The 18,163-nt window shown below is 37.3% G+C and overlaps 1 protein-coding gene across 1 annotated transcript; it reads right to left on the bottom strand.

Annotated features, from left to right (window-relative positions):
* Positions 1–814: 814 nt before the first annotated feature.
* On the bottom strand, positions 815–17,851 carry LOC102810029 (glycine receptor subunit alphaZ1-like). The gene is made up of 9 exons (XM_085506822.1): positions 17,675–17,851; positions 16,226–16,445; positions 15,998–16,068; positions 14,286–14,503; positions 13,718–13,800; positions 12,446–12,586; positions 7,026–7,255; positions 1,693–1,851; positions 815–1,060 (listed from the first exon to the last, which is right to left on the bottom strand). Exons 1-9 carry the CDS (start codon positions 17,849–17,851, stop codon positions 815–817), a joined length of 1,545 nt encoding a protein of 514 aa, XP_085362948.1.
* Between the last annotated feature and the right edge of the window lie 312 nt (positions 17,852–18,163).

Genomic DNA, 18,163 nt, shown 5'->3' with positions numbered 1-18,163 from the left:
TAAAAGACGCGCGCCGAACGTCTGCCGCTAAAATCGAACGATTTGATTTTGAACTCGATTTTACTTTCATAGCCAAAGTCGAGAGGTCGATCTTTGGCGTGGGAATATTGCGTTTAGATACCCCTTATTCAATGAAATTGACCATCATCAAAATTTAATGTGCACAGCATTATTAAGCGTAGAAATATCACCCAAAATACTTTCGCGTTTGTCGAATCCCACGCGTTGTTAGTCGCCTTTGTTTGTCCTGTTTTTATGTTCGATTTTACGCATAACGCGGGATCTCGAAGTGAACGGAAAATGGTCTTTGTGAGCACGTTCGCAGTTGGTTTGCGACGCAGACGGCCAGCGTCTCGAGGATACACGTTGCATGACTAGCTACGAACGAGGCATCAGAGAGTATGACGTTCTCTGACAAAAATGCCACGTCATACTGTAAACCGCGAATCGTCTAATAAGTGAAAAATTTACCTTACACGATGCATACACCTATTGTAATAATTAGTAGTAACCCTATCACATTACTAACTGGCGAAGGCTAGTTTACAAGCGTGGTTATTTTGTGAAATTGCTAGTATTTTACCGTGACTGCTTAGTTATTAAACCACATTCCTTAAACTCTAGCATAACCTTCCAAAAATCGTTGTTTCTATTTCTATCGCGCGCTACATTTCAAACTCTCTTTGGCAATGAGGAATTGTGTTCAGCCACAAGTTGTTTTTCTTTCTCACGAAGTACCTTTTCCTGACCATTACAGGATACCTCAACTTACCGATTTTCACGTAAAGAAATATTTCAATACAAAGTTCAAACTTCACACAAAAAATGTAGCCCAATATACCAGGTTGAATAGGGCGAATGAAATAGGGAACAACAATTTGGATATGTTGTCCACCCTTAGCGCTAAGTGCTGGTTGGACGCGACTTTGTCGTCATTCTGTTTCTCCTCGGGCAATTTTGTCATTAGTCGGGTCTCAGCGAACCCATCAGACCGACGGCGAACTTCATTGGATTGAGAGAATATGGATCCTGTCCCGACACCATTCGATTCTCCGCAGCTCTGAAAGCAAAACACGATAAATATGTATGTATACAAAATGTATGATCATGCTGTGCTTCGGTGTTCATTATAATAATCAACCGCAAAAATAGTTCTGGCAAAACGCTGCACATTTTTCTCTCTCTTTGAATAAGTGGAATCCACACTCGATTAAATTATTTTGATTTGTGATGACGTGTTTATACCATTAGTGTGTTGAACTTCGCGGCCATGTGATTAGCTGGAAATGTCCGGCGGCGGCTATCTTTAATTTGGACCCGACATATCACATGATTCTATTCTTTGCATTGGTGTTCATAAATTGTGTGATATTGATCATACTATTTTTGTTGGTAAATAAGGGGCTACAAATAACAAAGTTGGTCGGCTCGGCGAATGAATGACGGTATAAAGCGTTGTCACAATGGGAAAACCTTTTCTAGTATTGAGACGGTAGTCCCATATTTGTTAATAGAATATGCCACCACAGGTCGCGATGTCACATACAAATTGTGCACCCACATAAATGTAAAAAGAAAAGTCGTAGTAGAAAGTCGTGTCAGGCTTGTAATTTATTAGTAGTCTTGTGTCGATGAGTGCATTTTTATTACGTGACAACAATAATACAGTACGCAGACATTACAAGTACTTACATAATGCGCCATACTCCGTCGACGATTGGCGTGACTTGCACACGGTTGTCGTTTTGACGGAATTCCTTTACATATATGATACAGAAAATTCACAATAGCAAATTCTATCGTAGTTGATATAACAAATATAAGACAACTGGTCATCCAAACATCTATCGCCTGCGAAAAAATAATAATAACACAAATAACGCCACTACGTGGATAATGTATCAAATGACATTCAACGGATTAGAGTAGTAGTAAGGATTAGCTTAGAATCAGAAATCCGAATTACAAATAATAACCCGAAAGCAATTATCACATGCCCTCTAGCAATGAAGCGCTTTTATGACGTCAAACCAATTCCAATTCTTCTCAATTTGAATGTGGTTAACTCCTTATTTTCGTCAATGTCAGCAAGGAAAATGTTCTTAAAATAAGCGATCACGTGTTACGTACTGATGTAATATATAAATCAATTAAATTTGTAAAAAAAAAATAGTTTCTCTAGTGACATACTAAAGGTAGCATTATCTGATGGATGAATAATTAATTGTATTTTCTCCGTCAGTTAATTGAGAGAGTATGCAGATAGAGGTATGCGTATTCGTTTAAGGTCACATGGGGGACATGAACCTAATTTTCATTATATGACACAGAATCGTACAGAATACAGTAAATGCATTTGCATAAATTATTCGCTGGCTTTTACTTTCGCTGATAAGTGAAATTCGCTACTTGTCACGAAGTTGAATAACAAAGTAACTCATTGATTCCTTGCCAAGTTTGTGAACTTACAACACAGTGAAATTGCTCAAAACTTCAAACTAGTGAAATTTTCTGCCAGTGGCAACAAAGGGTTTTACATTGCAAAAAATACAGTTTGTTGAATGGTGTCGCATACGACTTGTTTACCACTTCCGTGTGACTGAGAATGTTCTAGAACCGTACTGTGTCTGGGTGGAATTTTTAGAAGTTGGTTGAATAGGTAATAGGATTATCAGGGGGAAATTCTCTTCTCTCTGGGGTTCTCCACACTTGTCAGGGGGGAATCTCGTCTCGTCTCTCTATCGCGTCCCCTTGAGGTACGGGATCGGGAAAGTCAGTTATACTTTACAGTCAAATAAGGCACACACAACGAAATACGTTTCAGCTCGCGTCTTAGTCGGTCTGTGGAGCACTCTATAAGACACAGCGCCCTGGGGAAAAGTCCCCAAGACTCTCACAAGGCTGAACCAAGACTCGTCTAAGACTGGACTGCGTCAAGGCTCGCCCCAAGACTCTCTTAGACTGGACTCGACTGCCCAGGACTGCACTCTCTCTCTACTGCGTCTATCGTGCTGTGCTCCCCAAGACCAACTCAAACTCTCTTTATTCATTTTCAAAACTCTAACCAATTACAAAACAGTAAAAGACTCTAGGGCGTAACCTTCAATCATAAAGCCAATCACACTAAGTACTGAATACGTCATATCTTTTGATTAATCGTTCACTACATTAATAACTATGGAATACCAACTGTCAGAATGGCGACGGTTATTTGGTAATAAGTTCCAAATCACTGAGCCAAGTTCCGTCCAAATCTTCAAATAGGCCTAAACGATGACAGACATAACACAGCAATTCAGCTAATAATCAGCTAATTAAGTCGGTCAACAGATACGCGTAAACAAATTCATGATAGGATACTGTAGGAAGCAATAGAAGGTAATGGAACATTCTAGAAATTTGTAGTAAGTTCCAGACTCATTATGTATACTGATGTAATGGTCTATTTATAGACAGTGTGGGTATATATAGGGGAGTTGTTCTGCACTGAGTTCAGATCGGAGATCTCGTTGAATTGTATTTGAGTTTAAGTATCTAGTCATTGGAGTAGTGGAGTTTTACCGCGTTATTGTACTTGATGTTTGCAGAGTATAATAATACCAGTACCAGTTGAAACCTCATCTGTTGGCTCCGTGTTCGTATTTTATCATCGCCGCCAGGGAAGTCTTTTTGTTACTGTTGCCATTTTGGTATTTGAACCATCACACCTGTACTATACCAGTTACGGTAATATTACGTTGCGTGTGACAAATGGGAGTTGACTTAAATGACTGGTAGAAGCAAGGCTGGTCAAATTTTGCGAAACTTGAATAGTAGTTAGTTAGAATTACCAGACACGAAATCGAAACACTGTGGAAATATCGAAATATGAATGATAAACAGCAAGTTACATTTCCAGAGATACAGTTGGAATTGAAGCAAAGGAGTGGCCTATTAATCCATGGAACACATTCACACATATCCGTACACATCCTGCCTTTATGCGTGTGGGGGAAAGCTGTCATGTGCACAATAATAACTGGAAATGCTTTCAAAACGGAAAACTGTTTTATTACTGTAAATAATTATGAACAATAAACACTGAAAGTTAGAAAAACTATGAACAATAATTAATGAAAATCTGTGATTTGCTGTTCAGTTTCCAGAAAATTATTAACAGAACCATAATATTTATGAAAAACACAGTGCTGAGATTCACTTCGAGTATACCTGAAATAAAATCTTACAATCGTCTTCAAAACGTACAGTTTGGTGACAGTTGGAAATGATACCAAGATTTAACAATTCCATGAGAATATCGCAATGTAACATGAAACGAATGTGCATAGGTCAAATTTTGTATGGTTTCAATACGCACACAAGCACCCGTGTATATTTTGACAATAAACCACTCATTCACATTGTGCAAATACAAACAAGACATTAAACCTTCCTGGCAGTAACATGTAAGTCGGTAATGTGATGGTAAAACTTCAGTCGGTCCACAAATTCCAGCAATATTGTTGGACCACAACAAGCTTGTATTCTAGCATACAACCGAACCTAATATTGTAACATGGTCTGCAACAGGAAGTTTGAAGCGCGGTAGTCTCCGCGCCACGCACGCGCGAGATATATGGGTCTCATATAAACAAAGATGGCGACTTTGGCTGTTGCGCAGATCAACGAGTACAAATTGGAACGTTAGTAAGCTTTAAATAGGCATTTTCAGGTGATTGGAAGGTATCGAAGGAGTCACTGGCGGTAATTAGTGCAAGTCGCGCCCAGGTCAAACCTCATACTCGTGATTTCCATTAGAAGAGCGCATTGGATTGTGAGAAAATTAATGTTTATCAACACAAATGTCGCACATGCGCAGCGCGACGGCTGCCCCTTTAAAAATGCTGTCCATTCTACTTAACGGAATATTCCCAATGACTTATCTTCACTGTTGGACACAATGTCTCTACAAGTGTTGTGTAAATCCGAATGAAAAGTCCGATGTCACGGCGAATACTTCTAGAAATTCACCCCTCTAAAAACGTCTACAACCAGCCTAGGCCAGTCATTGATACCCTGGTGAAGTATGTCCATTGTTTTACAAGACGAAAGAACAACTGTCCTATGGAATTTTCGTCTTCTCAATTTCTCAAGATAAACGTCACAAGGTTGTTTTGTTTACTACTGAGAAGGAAATGTGTTTTGGCAGCATTTCTTGTATTAATTTTCATTGCAGAAAAAATCGGCAAATACTGTTACTGAAGCACAGAATTTGCATGTATCCCCCGGCCATTCACGCAAACTGCAAATCGAGGTTATTGCTGCATCCATAGTTGTTGACACTTTGCGACCGCCACGATGGAAGTGACGTATTTTGATCTCCGGATTCTGATGATGCATTCTGGCTCCATTTACTGCCTTTTCATACCAGATTTCCGGATTTCTTGATATTCAATATCATTTCACAGTCACTCTAGTTTTCACTTTTCTAAAGTCATTTTACTGATCAAACTACTTATCACTCCCATCATGCAATCCCCCATAGTACTTTCGCAGACACAGTGACGATCACCAGCATAAATACAAAGAACCCTCGGGAGCTGAGGAATTAGTAATGGTTCATTATCCCGATCTTTGTACTACTTTATATATATACACACGCACTATGTCTGTCATGTTATTTCTAGTATGATCCCATGAGAGCGTAAGTACCAAGATCAGCTTGTTTTTACGTAAACAACTATTTCATGCATGTTGCATTCAGATTAAATCGTTCACATGAATGCGCTGATGATAGCACACAACGAGAAGTCTAAACGTTTGCTTCTTGGGTTGTGATCCAACAACCAGAGCTCATTGTCCCACCATGTACGGCACTGACCGTGGAATACAGTTCATTATGTTTTTGAGTTTTCTAGAACATGCGATTTTAATAAATATAATGTTTTAAAATGATATTTTTATCATTCACGTCCTATCATGCGTGAACATCAACGCATGCTATTTGCTGAAGCAGTCATTAATTAAGAAACTCTACAATCGTCACGCAGTGCGCGTTCGAATCTCGCGTAAACGCTATACGGAACACGATGCGAAAGAAATTGCCAGCTGTCGACGACTGTATGTCTTTATTTTACCCATGATTCATTGGCTTGGCCGATTTCGTTCAAACTTGGCAGGCAGGCAGGCAGGCAGGCAGGCAAGTCACATCTTCACTCTAGTCCGGTGGTAGAATCTGAAAATATTCCCGGCCCACCGTTACCATGGCCACATACAGCAAATGAATTTTGAATACCTTCGCGCCAAATGCATTTCCTCCGACAAATCTTTGAGTAAAAACCTCGGACATATCTAGCTTAAGAGTGGGGCCAAAGTTACAATATTAGTCAAACTTGACAGACAGGTCACACCTGCACTCTAGAAAAATCAGATTCGAACAAATAATTCCTTCCTACTCAGGCTAATACCATGAAAATGACCGAAAAATAGATTTTTGGTCATAGCTTCGCGCAGAATGTATACTCGTACAAATCTTTTACTGCGCACACACGCGCAAGACGGGCATTTAGTGCTATAGCCTAGCGCCATTTCCACAGTATGTTGATGGTAAGCGCATGTGGAGGTAAAAAGTTGGGAACCATAATTTTGGCATGCTGAAAACGGGGTTTCCGTAATGGCGGCCGCTAATTTGCATATTTATGAAGATTTAAAAAAAAAAATATAATTCCATTAGAAATGTCTCAATAAAAATGAACGCCGAGATCTCGCTGGGAGCGAGAAAGCCACGAGACTTATTTCAATGTTCATTCTCTTCCGTCACCGGGTCTACTTTTCCACTGATATGTAACCATGCTGTTTGGAACAGTTCATGCTACGGCAGGAGAAGATGGAGTACAATTTGATAGGGAGGGGGATAAGTCTCGTGGCGCTCTCGCCTTTAACGAGATCGCGGAGGCCCATTTGCCTTTAATTCAGAAAAATGACGAGCCACAAATAGAAAGAGACTATTATAGGTGGCAATAAACATAATCAGTGGGGAAACTTACCGTTATGTAAGACACCTTGGCAAATGACCCCCTTACACCAATTGCCAGCGTGGTCGTCGTTAGAATGACCGTCACACCCAAGCTGACTCGTGCTGGAGCCGCATCAGGTCGCATCCAGAATGAGACCCACGATAGGAGGACGAGAGCGAATGTCGGGATATATGTATTAAGCATGTAGTAACCAATTTGTCGCACAAAATGGAATGATACAGCGATGCACGTAAAATTCCCTGAAAAACAAATACTGTGGTCAAATAAAATGTATCCTAATCGAAAACTTGTATTTAAGGGGTCCCCCATTTGAAGTCATGGGGGTGACGTGGCTTGAAGAGTGTGACCAGTGCATTTTTTTGTCGCGGTGTCTTATCGGTACATTTTTATTGTTCTTGATTGTATCAACACTATATATAATGAATGTCTCGTTCCTTGTTATTTGAAAAACAGAATGCAATACCATTAACAAATTTTGAAGATACCGTTGGAAGGGTAAAAACAAGTCTCGCTCTCAACGAGATCTTAGTCGTCACTTTTGTCTGATCCCTATGCCGCTAATTAGATTTCAATAGAAGACGATATTAGCGTAACATCCGGTAGACATACTCGCTGCCCATAGGCCAACTCAAATGCCGCTTGCAGAAGAAAGCAATAATCACTTTTCCTAGATAAAAGATAGTCGTGCGTGGCACCATATTGAATCCTGCTCAATTCGAGGTTAAACTAATAACTCGTCATCCGCAGTTCAGGCACTACGAGTACGACCAATCAGTGGACGTGATTATGAATACCTGAGTTCTTTACTTTATTAGTAAATAAATAAACTGCTTAGTTGTACTCGCTCGCCAGGCCTTCGGCGTTCGCCATTAGTAGCGTCAAGGCTTGGGGTATGTGGAATAACGTATATCGATTACAAGCCAGAATCATCAAGGCAATAATTGTGCATGTTTACCAAGTAGAGTACGAAAAGTCTAGACCGGCCAATAACCAATGAATCTATGGTTGTTGTTAACAATGAGCTTACAGTATCTGTTTGTTTTTTTCAAAACACTTTGATTTAGGGCGTACTTCAATTGTTAGATCCAATTAGAACAATGTTCGGATCTTTGATCAGAAATCAGTTTTTAGAGAAATTCGCCGAAACGTTTACATTCAAGAAGCACATGGTAAAACGGGGGGGGGGGGGGGGCAACCTTTTCTGATCGGCCATAATGTATATATCTTGACCATCTCAATCGTATAGTTGTCAAATCTCATGTAAAACGACGATTGTTTTAAAGTAGACGAGTTAGTATACTTCAGTTACTAGTTTTGGTTTCAAACCAATATCACCTGATAATATTTTGAAAGCTTTGCACGGTTGGCTGTAACTGGTTGCGGTCAAATTTAATTAATCATTCAATGAACACTTGAACCTCTTCTGTTTCTCCTTTACGAAAATGACCTGTTTCCGCTAATAGTATATAATTATGGTAAATTCGGGTGGTATTTCCGAAATGAGAAATTAGTTACGTGTATATGAAAATGAACTTAGGCTTTACATTCGTAAATACACCTGTATGCTTGCGTGCAACAAACAAGAAAGACTCACACTTAAATATAATTCAGAAATCTTTAAATCTGAATTATAGCTTGGCCATGATGACAACAACCTAAATTTTGTTATCAATATTAGCAATAAAATTAATAAAATAATACCCATGAGTTATCTTATATGACAGGCTAGACAGGCTAATATTTGCTTATTTCGACTATTGTATGGTCTTAGTGTAGTGTAGTGATAATATTATTAAACAACCATGGCATGCGGATTGTTTTTAAAATCACTACAAAACTCAGAATACCTATATGTTAAATAGAATAAAATGGATGTCAATTAGACAGCGTAATTACTTTTATAGATGTATTTAGTTATATGAAATTAAAAACAAGCAGCCAGTCGGCTGAGATAGCTCTGCTGTTAGCAATGCACATTTCAATTAAAGAACAGAAGATGTCATTAGAAAATGAACTTACAATATGTATAGTATCAAAGCAATGGGAATATATCAAAGTCGAAAATATCACTTTTTACCAAAAAATGACAAAAATATTCACCAAAATTAGAGAATTAAAGATATCATCACGAAATAAACAAATCTGAGAGAGGTGCACATGTAGTACCTATATCTGTAATATCAAAGCAATCGGACTTGCCGTTTTTAACAAGAAGTTGTAAATATCAAATAACAAAAATATTCATCAAAATTAGAGAATTTGAGATTTTGACATAAAATGAACAAATCTGAGAAAGAACCATCCAAGGTACTTGCATATCAAATTTGAAAAAAATCTGACTTGCGGTTTCGAAGAAGTTAAAATTGTAAAGTTGACGACGACGGACGACGACGGACAACCAGTAATATGAACAGCTCCGCTGTGTCGACTTTGTCAACAGCGGAGCTAAAAATAAACTGAACCCAGATTATTTAAACATGTTCTACAAAATAAATTGAGCTCACTCCTATTATACTATAGAGCAAACACGAACGGAAATTACTATCATGCAGACTTTTACAAAGAATCTCCTAAATATTAGGCAGCAAATACTTAGAATTCTATTCCTATCTTAATACGCGAAGCAACTAATGTACGTATTTTCAAGCAGACATGTGCCCAATATATTATCCATACCATACATTATTTCCGATTTTTACTTGACATGTGTCATATTTTTTTAATATTGCAATTAAATTTGTAATTACTATGTATTTATTGACTCCATGAAAAATAGCTATTACTATGTAAATTAGCTGAATGGATTCCAAAGAAAAATAACAAATAAAAAACTCATTAATTTAGTGAATAATATTGTGGAGTGCGTCTAGGATTATTCAATGGTAATTGATATAATTAATATAAAAGTTATGGTTATATTCATAACATTGTATCTGTGCACTCAATTATATGTTCTTGAAATTGGTTTTTGAACAATAATTAAGAATTTTGTTTTGTCAAATAACGATTCTTTTGTGAGCACATTCTTCTTTGAATTTTTTTTCATTTTTTTACTCAACCATACAATAGTTGCAGCCTTACTGTCTTTTGTTGTTCTTAGGTTAACGAACTGTTCTTTTACAATCAGTATTCAACAAAAGTGGTGACTTGAGAATTTATGAATAAATAACGACTACTGATGATTATTTCTGTTTCTGACGAATTTCCTTTCAATTCAGAGATGCTAAACAATTGTTGCGTTACAAGAGAAGAATTTGTCCAAGACATTATTAATGACTAGTTGCATTGGCACCTCCAAAATTGCATAGACTGCCAAAACATGCAATTTGCATAAACTTATTTATCTAAAGTTCAAATGAAAATCTTTGTTTATAGTAGCTGCTTAGAAATAGCTTGAATATCAACATTTCAATTCAACTGAAATTAAACATATCACAATAGATGTTTTGTCACAGTGTAAAAAAAAAAAAAAAAATTCCAGCAATGATTTGACTAAAACATATTCACTGTTTACTGAGTAAACATGGTGGGGCATCTTGCTTATTTTATCTCTTCGAAGACAAGCAATTTAAGCATGTGTGTAGTTATTTCTCTCGGCCTTGTAAACATAGAAATTAGTACTCATTTATATTTTCAAAATATTATTTCTCGGTCATATTGAAAAACTATGCAGATATACAACACGCTTAATTATCATTGAAAACAGCCATTAGCAAACCCCATGCAAATGAAGTCATCACAATAATTACTAATTAATTTGTAAAATATTATATTGTAATTATTGATATTGAAAAATTATGCGGATATACATCAGGCTTAATTATCATTTAAAATAGCCAATAAAACTCATATGCAAATGAAGACATCACAATAATTACTAATTTATGGTTATTCACACCCACACGCTAGAACTGGAGTCAATGTTGTAGAAGCACCCACTCCCCGTTCTGAACACCAATTGGAATTAGTTCTGTCTTCTCCAAATTAAGGGTCAAACCAGTCACTTTACTGACATCCGTTAACATCATTAGGGAAATATGAATAAACGAGCTGTCTTTAAGCTTTAGCGTTGTGGCATCTGCATATGCACATAATTTTTGCTAGTGCCTGGAAGGTGTTAGCGAGTACTCCTATCGAAATAACAAAGAGCGCAGTAGGTAAGGGACATCCTTGTCGGACTCCTCTGTGTAAGTCAAACCACCCAATGCTGTTACCCTTATTTATAACGCAATTTTGAATATTTGTATAAAATGTTTTTTTCGCATTTGATTAGTTAAATAGTTCTAAGGCTTTGTACATAAATGACCACTCTAAGATTTCCAGTTAATTCATACCATTCAATAATGTCACTTATCAAACGAATGTTATCTGTGATACGCCTGTCCTCAAAGAAGGCAGACTGATCGTCGTGAATAATAAAAGGTAACAATGTCTTGCTAACTTATAATATGTATTTAGCAATGAAATGGGTCTCCAACTCTTAAATATGTAGTACATCTTTCTCACATTTTGGTATTCAAGTAATCAGTGCTTGTTTTGGTGTTACACAGAAAGATACTTGTTATATGCATAATTTAGGGATGCCAGTAAACAGTCGCTAATATTTTCCCAAAGTCTTAAAATAAAATTCAGGCGTTTTATTTTTTCGAATACTCTTATGTGCTTCAAGTAGCTCAACTTTAGTAACCTCTCCTTCGCATATAGGTGATTGCTCTTGGGATGTTTCAAGAAATTGACAATTTCATTCATATATAAATTTATTTCGAATCTGTAATATTCAAACCCATTGAGTATGTCAATGGATTTTTATAAAAATTATTGTTTTTTTCTATAAAAATATTAGTTGCTCTTTTCCCCATGTTGGTACTAGTTTACCCGTGATCGAATAATAAATCCCTGTGTTTGTTGTGCACTCAGTATCTCCAGTTCATTTTTAACTTCTTCATATTCTATTAAAATATCATTATCGAGTATTTCATCGATGTGTTCTTTTAATTGTTGTAATTTCGTGTCAGACTATTATCTGTAATGCACAAATTCTTTTGATTGTTTTTGCTGTAAATATGTGTTTTCTTTCTGGATTTAAACTTCAGATATTCCAAATTCTGTTGAGCATTGTATTTTAAAAGGAGACAATCTCTCTGTATTTCCGAAATCAAAGCATGGATTTCTTACTCAACTTCCAAAACCCAGACCCTCTTCCTTCCTGGTCATAATTAATACCATTGTTATTATACGGTTTATGGCATGGTTTTAATTCAACTGAAATACCAGAAAGATCAGAAATGAGTCTAATATCGGAGGGAATACTTTGAATATATACAAATTTTGGTATTGGTGAATCGATTTCATGATATGTACTTCCACGGTTGTTTACGATCACATGTTAGACTTTATGTAAATATTATTTGGACGTTGATTACGCTTACCTGTCCAGTATACCTTGTCACATCGCTTCGTGTTCGTATGGTATAATTCGAACTGTGGCAAGGTGAGGGTATCATCTACCTGCACAGCTTTGGCCATGTCATTACGCCATATGAAAATAAGTTGATCGCTCGTGTAGCCAACTGTGAAAAGAGAATGCATTTATATAACTTATACCAAGAATCCAGAGAATTACATTCAGTTCAGTTTTGATTTTGTGTTATTTCCCTTACGCTCATTTGGGTCATAGGTTCATTCGGGTCTATAAACTATGCGATGAAAACGAAATCGAAAATTGATTTCAATCATTCGATAATCATCTCAAGCATAAGCTTATCCAATGAGATCTTGTGTTCCATATGTTCATGCCCGGAGCGAAGCTAGCTACATACAAGAGCGTGCCTGATTGGCTACCCGAGCCTAATACCTAACCGTTAGACGAATCTGAATGCAGCTTATATGTTGACAGGTTTTCCCAACGTATACAATTTTATCTTGTAAACGATTCTTCGACTGATCTAATCATAAATTTATATTTGAACTTAATTTAAATTGAGTTTACTATAATTTCTCGTAATTACTAGGTCACATCAACCTCTGCTGCGTGTCGGTCGATAACCTCGCTGTGCTGACTTCCTGCCGGCATACTTTGCCGTGTGACTTGTAATAACCGCATATTACTTTTATATGTGTGCATGGTTCAGTGGATAGATAAACCGTCAGACTATCTTCTGCTGTAAAGTAGTCAACTAGGAATATTTATGTCGAATATGGTTTAATAGTCGACAATGCATCTTATCAGCAAGTGGCCGCACATATCCCGTTGAGAGCGAGAGTGCGGCGCGAGACTTGTTTTTGCTCTTCAAATGATATTCGATTCTCTCACGCCATCGCGTCCACCGTTGAACACATATACGTCACCAATGTATTTTAAAAAGCGAACAAATACGCATCGTACAACCGTTTATCTTTAATTTTACAAATGAAACAAAAAAAAAAAGACCACGACCACAATTCTAGAAATTCGTTAAACGAAAAACACGTTTGGAAAAACACAACGATGCCTTTAAATTGTACTCGCAATCACGATTTAATTAGTAATATTTAAATTCAGGTTGGTTTTACGTGAGTATGTCGAAACAAATAAAATATTGAAATACAATCCCCAAAATTGGCACAAAGGCATCCAGAAATAAACTTTAGATTTATTTATTTAGATTTACAAGATTTATTGAAGCTATATTATATCAGTATGCCGACATAGTAGTACTCACAGCTTTCCATTGCCATATCACAAACTTGCTCGTCCATCGGGAAATGTTGTAAATGCATATTACAATTCAGTCTTAGACTCAATCTGTTGAAAAAAACACACACATTCAAAGCACTTTATGACGAGAATGTAGTCAGTGGCATAACAGTATAGTGATAATATTAATCGTCTCTTGCATGGAAATGGTAAAGAATCTTTCCAACATTTCCTGCATCCATGGCAACCGAATCCGAATCTCTTTCAAATTCTAATTGATTTGTCTTTGTCTCAAAGGACAACTCTCCGAACAAATTCATGAAAAAATGTCAATATCTGGCAATGGTATATGAGAATCGTTCACACAATTCTCGTTTCCATGACCTTTGCTCACATGTGAATTTGCAGGTAAAGTGGAAGTGAAAAAACGGTGGTCGTTACGTTTTACAACACGGTTAAACTACAACGTTCACAAACGACGCGCGCTGAGTGGTGACAAACACACTCATTATTGAACAGCATTCTGAGTAATCTGATACGACCGTGCGACATTCTACAGGGGCCATTTATATTAGAAGCACACATCACCTTACCTCTGACTTAAAATAACCTCCCCGTCATGGGAAACTCTCAGTAACTTGTTTTCAACCGTCAGTTGATGCTGTATGCCCTCTTTCTCGTTGGCGAAAAACAAATCCGGCACCCAGATCCTTTCGAGGAGGGCGCTGCTTGTCGGGATTTTTCGGTTTTGAGGGTGACGGAGGCGATGGTCAAACCAATTCTGGCGAAGGAATATAGTCACTCCGAAATCCTAAATTTAAGGTCCAAAATAAAATAAGTTAAACGATTGCGATGCCATGTTACTGTATTTTTTTATTTTGGAAAATGATCATCAATTCGATACGCCCTTTTTTTGATGAGTTTCCGAATCCAATTTTACATGTAAAAGTGTACCCTGAGCTCCGCGAGCTTTCATACAATGCAATTCTTATTTTGATGATACGTCACTGAAAACATAGTACCCCTATGTAAACTATGATTTTGGAAACGGACTCATTCGAGGAAATTGAAGGATAATTTCCAATATGGCGACATATGGCTATACATACGTCCACGTGATCAAAGCTAATTTCAAATATAACTTGGGTTATCTTATAGCCATACTGCTCATCTTCAGACGAAAATTAGTAATATGAAATGACGTAATTCTACTCTATGAATACTGATTGTAATGTCCATTTCTAACAAGCTGGTTGTAAACATTTGATAAGGACGGGGTATTAAGTTAATTGGTGTCACAACTCGTTAAATAATTTTACACAAGAGACGTACACCGGGTCCCTCGATTAATTGAAATGTAGGTCCTTCAAAAAGTATTTCGGTCGACTAACTACTGACATTTACGTCAGCTCATCACGACTTTTTTAATTGCATATATGTAAATAAGATCAAGATACGTTAATATTTTTTTTTCAGTGTTTTTCAACTTTTGGGAATATAAATACACTTTTATTTAAAAAAAGTGCAATATGCTATATTTACACTGCAACTATATAACTGTCGACATGATGTAATCATTTGTAAATGCGTCGCCTTTAATCCAATCCGGCTATCTGCCTATCCGCACGTTCATAGTCGAACATTTTTAACGTGTTTGTTTGTGTATATAAGTATTATTATACATCTGTCGCCGTATCGTTATAAATTACGACGTGTCGTAATTTTGCGGCATTGTACGTTTTTGTTTGTGTGTATAAATATCATTATACATCTGTAGCGGCATTGTACATCTTTATCATTAAATTTTAAACGTTTTTGTTTGTGTATATAAATATTATTATACATCTGTCACCGTACTGTCATAAGTTATAGAGTGCCATAATTTTGCAGCATTGTACGGGATATCTGCTCCCTGCCAAAATAGGAAATGCAAATTCAAAACGATAGAACGATATTTCGAAGATGAAACGAAATAAGGCTTTTATAGGAATACTGCAAAATGTGCATTCAGACAGTAAAATATTACTCTCGGTGTCTTCGTGCATGCTTTTTGCGTGATCATCGCAATAACCTTCAATTTTGCGGACGTATTTCGGGATTAGTTTTGTGTGCTAAATACACATATACCAGGGAACTTGGTATATTGCTTTTTATTATACATGTACTTCCTGACCATGCCAGCCAAACGGATTCGCGCTTTGCAGGTAAACATATTCCTGTGCTAACTTGTTGACATATTCGTATGTCTACGTCCATCCTCCGTGGAAAGGATGACACATACCAGAGTTGGCGCATGCGCACTTACCATTGTTGACTCGGAGATCGAACCGATATTACTGACAAACACATCGCATATTACTGTTGTAGGCGTCTCTTCTAAGAATCAAATAAGAAAATACAGTATAGTTCATTTATTATGATGTTTTATGAAGAACATTATCTAAAGTCAATGCGCCAACTGTCAGCGCTCTCCACCTATTATGCCTAACAAACACCTTCGCAGAAAGAAGAGATAACCCAAGATTTCACTTACCACTGAATGTAGGTGTCAGTCTTCTATCGTAGTTTATAAAAAGTTCTTCAATGAACAAGGACACATGAGACATGTTCAGATTCTCTGTCGCGTTATCGTAATGGACCTCACTGCAAGACACAACGTGCATTGTGATAGCGGCCATATTGATTTCGCAGCGTTGCAAATTGGGCAAATAACACCGATGTTGATAATGACGAATGTCACTTTCATAAATTACCTGTCATTACAAATAACATGGTTATTAACTTAACAAATGGGGAAAAGTAATTGCAAGTTTAATATATAAAAATATGGCTCCGTAAAACATTAATATGGCCACCGATCGGCCACCTTGAGTTGCATCGTAAAACGAAAGAATGATCATATGTGCGACATGATGATATACGAAGTTTGAAAGTGGTCCGTTGAGGCATGTCAGAGATATCGCTCCGAAATTGCATTCGTAAACATAATGGTAGCCAGTCGGCCATTATATCCGCACGAAAGTCAATCTATAGGCCTCGATTTCGGACTGTTTTCATATATATATAATATGTGGTTACCCGCGATCAGTGACATTTGATTTTGTTTACATTGATGTGTTCTATATTTACATTTGGAGTTTTGATATTTATAATGAATATATTATAATTTTAGTACATGCATGCACCACATAAGTATCCATTATATGTAACGAAATGATTTCACACACTGTTATTCAGGAACCGCAAGATCAGACTCATTACATACAGCTATCCTGGACAGCTATCAAATCAAAAGCTATCAGCTTACAAAAATATAAATCAATTCGATGACAAAGATTCGGCAAGAATAGCCGAGGAGGTGAGGAACTTCATTACAAAAAATATTTTATATAAAGTATATAGCCAGGGGAACATTGCACGCAAAGTACGTAACGGAGGTCGATGCGGTACTGTACTGGCGAATGTTCGAATGTGACGTCAATAACCTCGTACGCGAGAATGTTTTGACGTAGTTTACCCAATAAATAATATTATCATTACTATACACATTGCTTAGACAAATCAATGAGCAACATTTCCAATGCACAAAGCAGGTGACAGGTGATTTGAAGTGAATAATTCAAATCCGTGGACCAATTGTGTCGGCAATAGGCCAAATGTGTTGATGGCGTTGGTCGTCGCCATGTTCTTCGAAAGCTGTTTTGATTCTGTACTGTTCTATTATTATCTATAATGATCTTTTATATCATTAACATTGTCAATAAATAAACATTGTAAATAAATAAATAAATATTCTCAGTTGTACATATGCCACATACTTTCCATTCAATTATGCATACATTCAGAACGCAAATGGTGTCCTAGGCAGTTTCCCACCATCTGTTCCACCACCTCGCACATATTTGATTCATTCCTTTCCACCTACCCAAACCACCACATCTCACCTATTTGACCCACCACATCTTCCTTACCTGTCACCTACTTGATTCAACTGGTCTTCCCTACCAAATCCACCACCTCTCACCTTCCTGATCCACCACCTCGTAGCTCCCCGATCCACTACATGCCACCTACTTGATTCACAACCTCTCACTTTCCTGATCCAGAACCTGTCATCTACTTGATTCACCACCTCCCACCTTCCTAATCCACCACCCATCACCTTCCCGGTCCACTACATGCAACTTTCCAGATCCACCACCTGTTAGCTCCTCGATCAACTACTTGCCACCAACTTGATTCACGACCTCTCACCTTACCGATCCACTTTATGCCACCTACTTGATTCCCCACCTATCACCTTCCTTATTCACTACCTCTCACCTTCCCTATCCACTACATTCCACCTATTTGATTCACGACCTCTCACTCTCCCTATCCACTACATGCCACCTACTTGATTCACAACCTCTCACTTTCCTGATCCAGGACCTGTCATCTACTTGATTCACCACCTAGCACCTTCCTTATC

Source organism: Saccoglossus kowalevskii, chromosome 13 (genome assembly GCF_978046115.1).
Source record: "Saccoglossus kowalevskii chromosome 13, keSacKowa6.1, whole genome shotgun sequence".
NCBI lineage: Eukaryota > Metazoa > Hemichordata > Enteropneusta > Harrimaniidae > Saccoglossus > Saccoglossus kowalevskii.
This window is presented reverse-complemented; position numbering and strand designations above follow the sequence as displayed.

What these genes read in the sequence shown, in the direction of transcription:
- LOC102810029 (XM_085506822.1), bottom strand. Translation starts at nt 17,851, where the DNA reads ATGGGTGGTGGATTAGGAAGGTGGGAGGTGGTGAATCAAGTAGATGAC. An exon ending in CCAAGGTGTCTTACATAACG is followed by an intron (nt 1,852 to 7,025) that starts GTAAGTTTCCCC and finishes ATTTTTTCGCAG; the next exon opens with GCGATAGATGTTTGGATGAC. An exon ending in GACGGAGTATGGCGCATTAT is followed by an intron (nt 1,061 to 1,692) that starts GTAAGTACTTGT and finishes TTTTGCTTTCAG; the next exon opens with AGCTGCGGAGAATCGAATGG.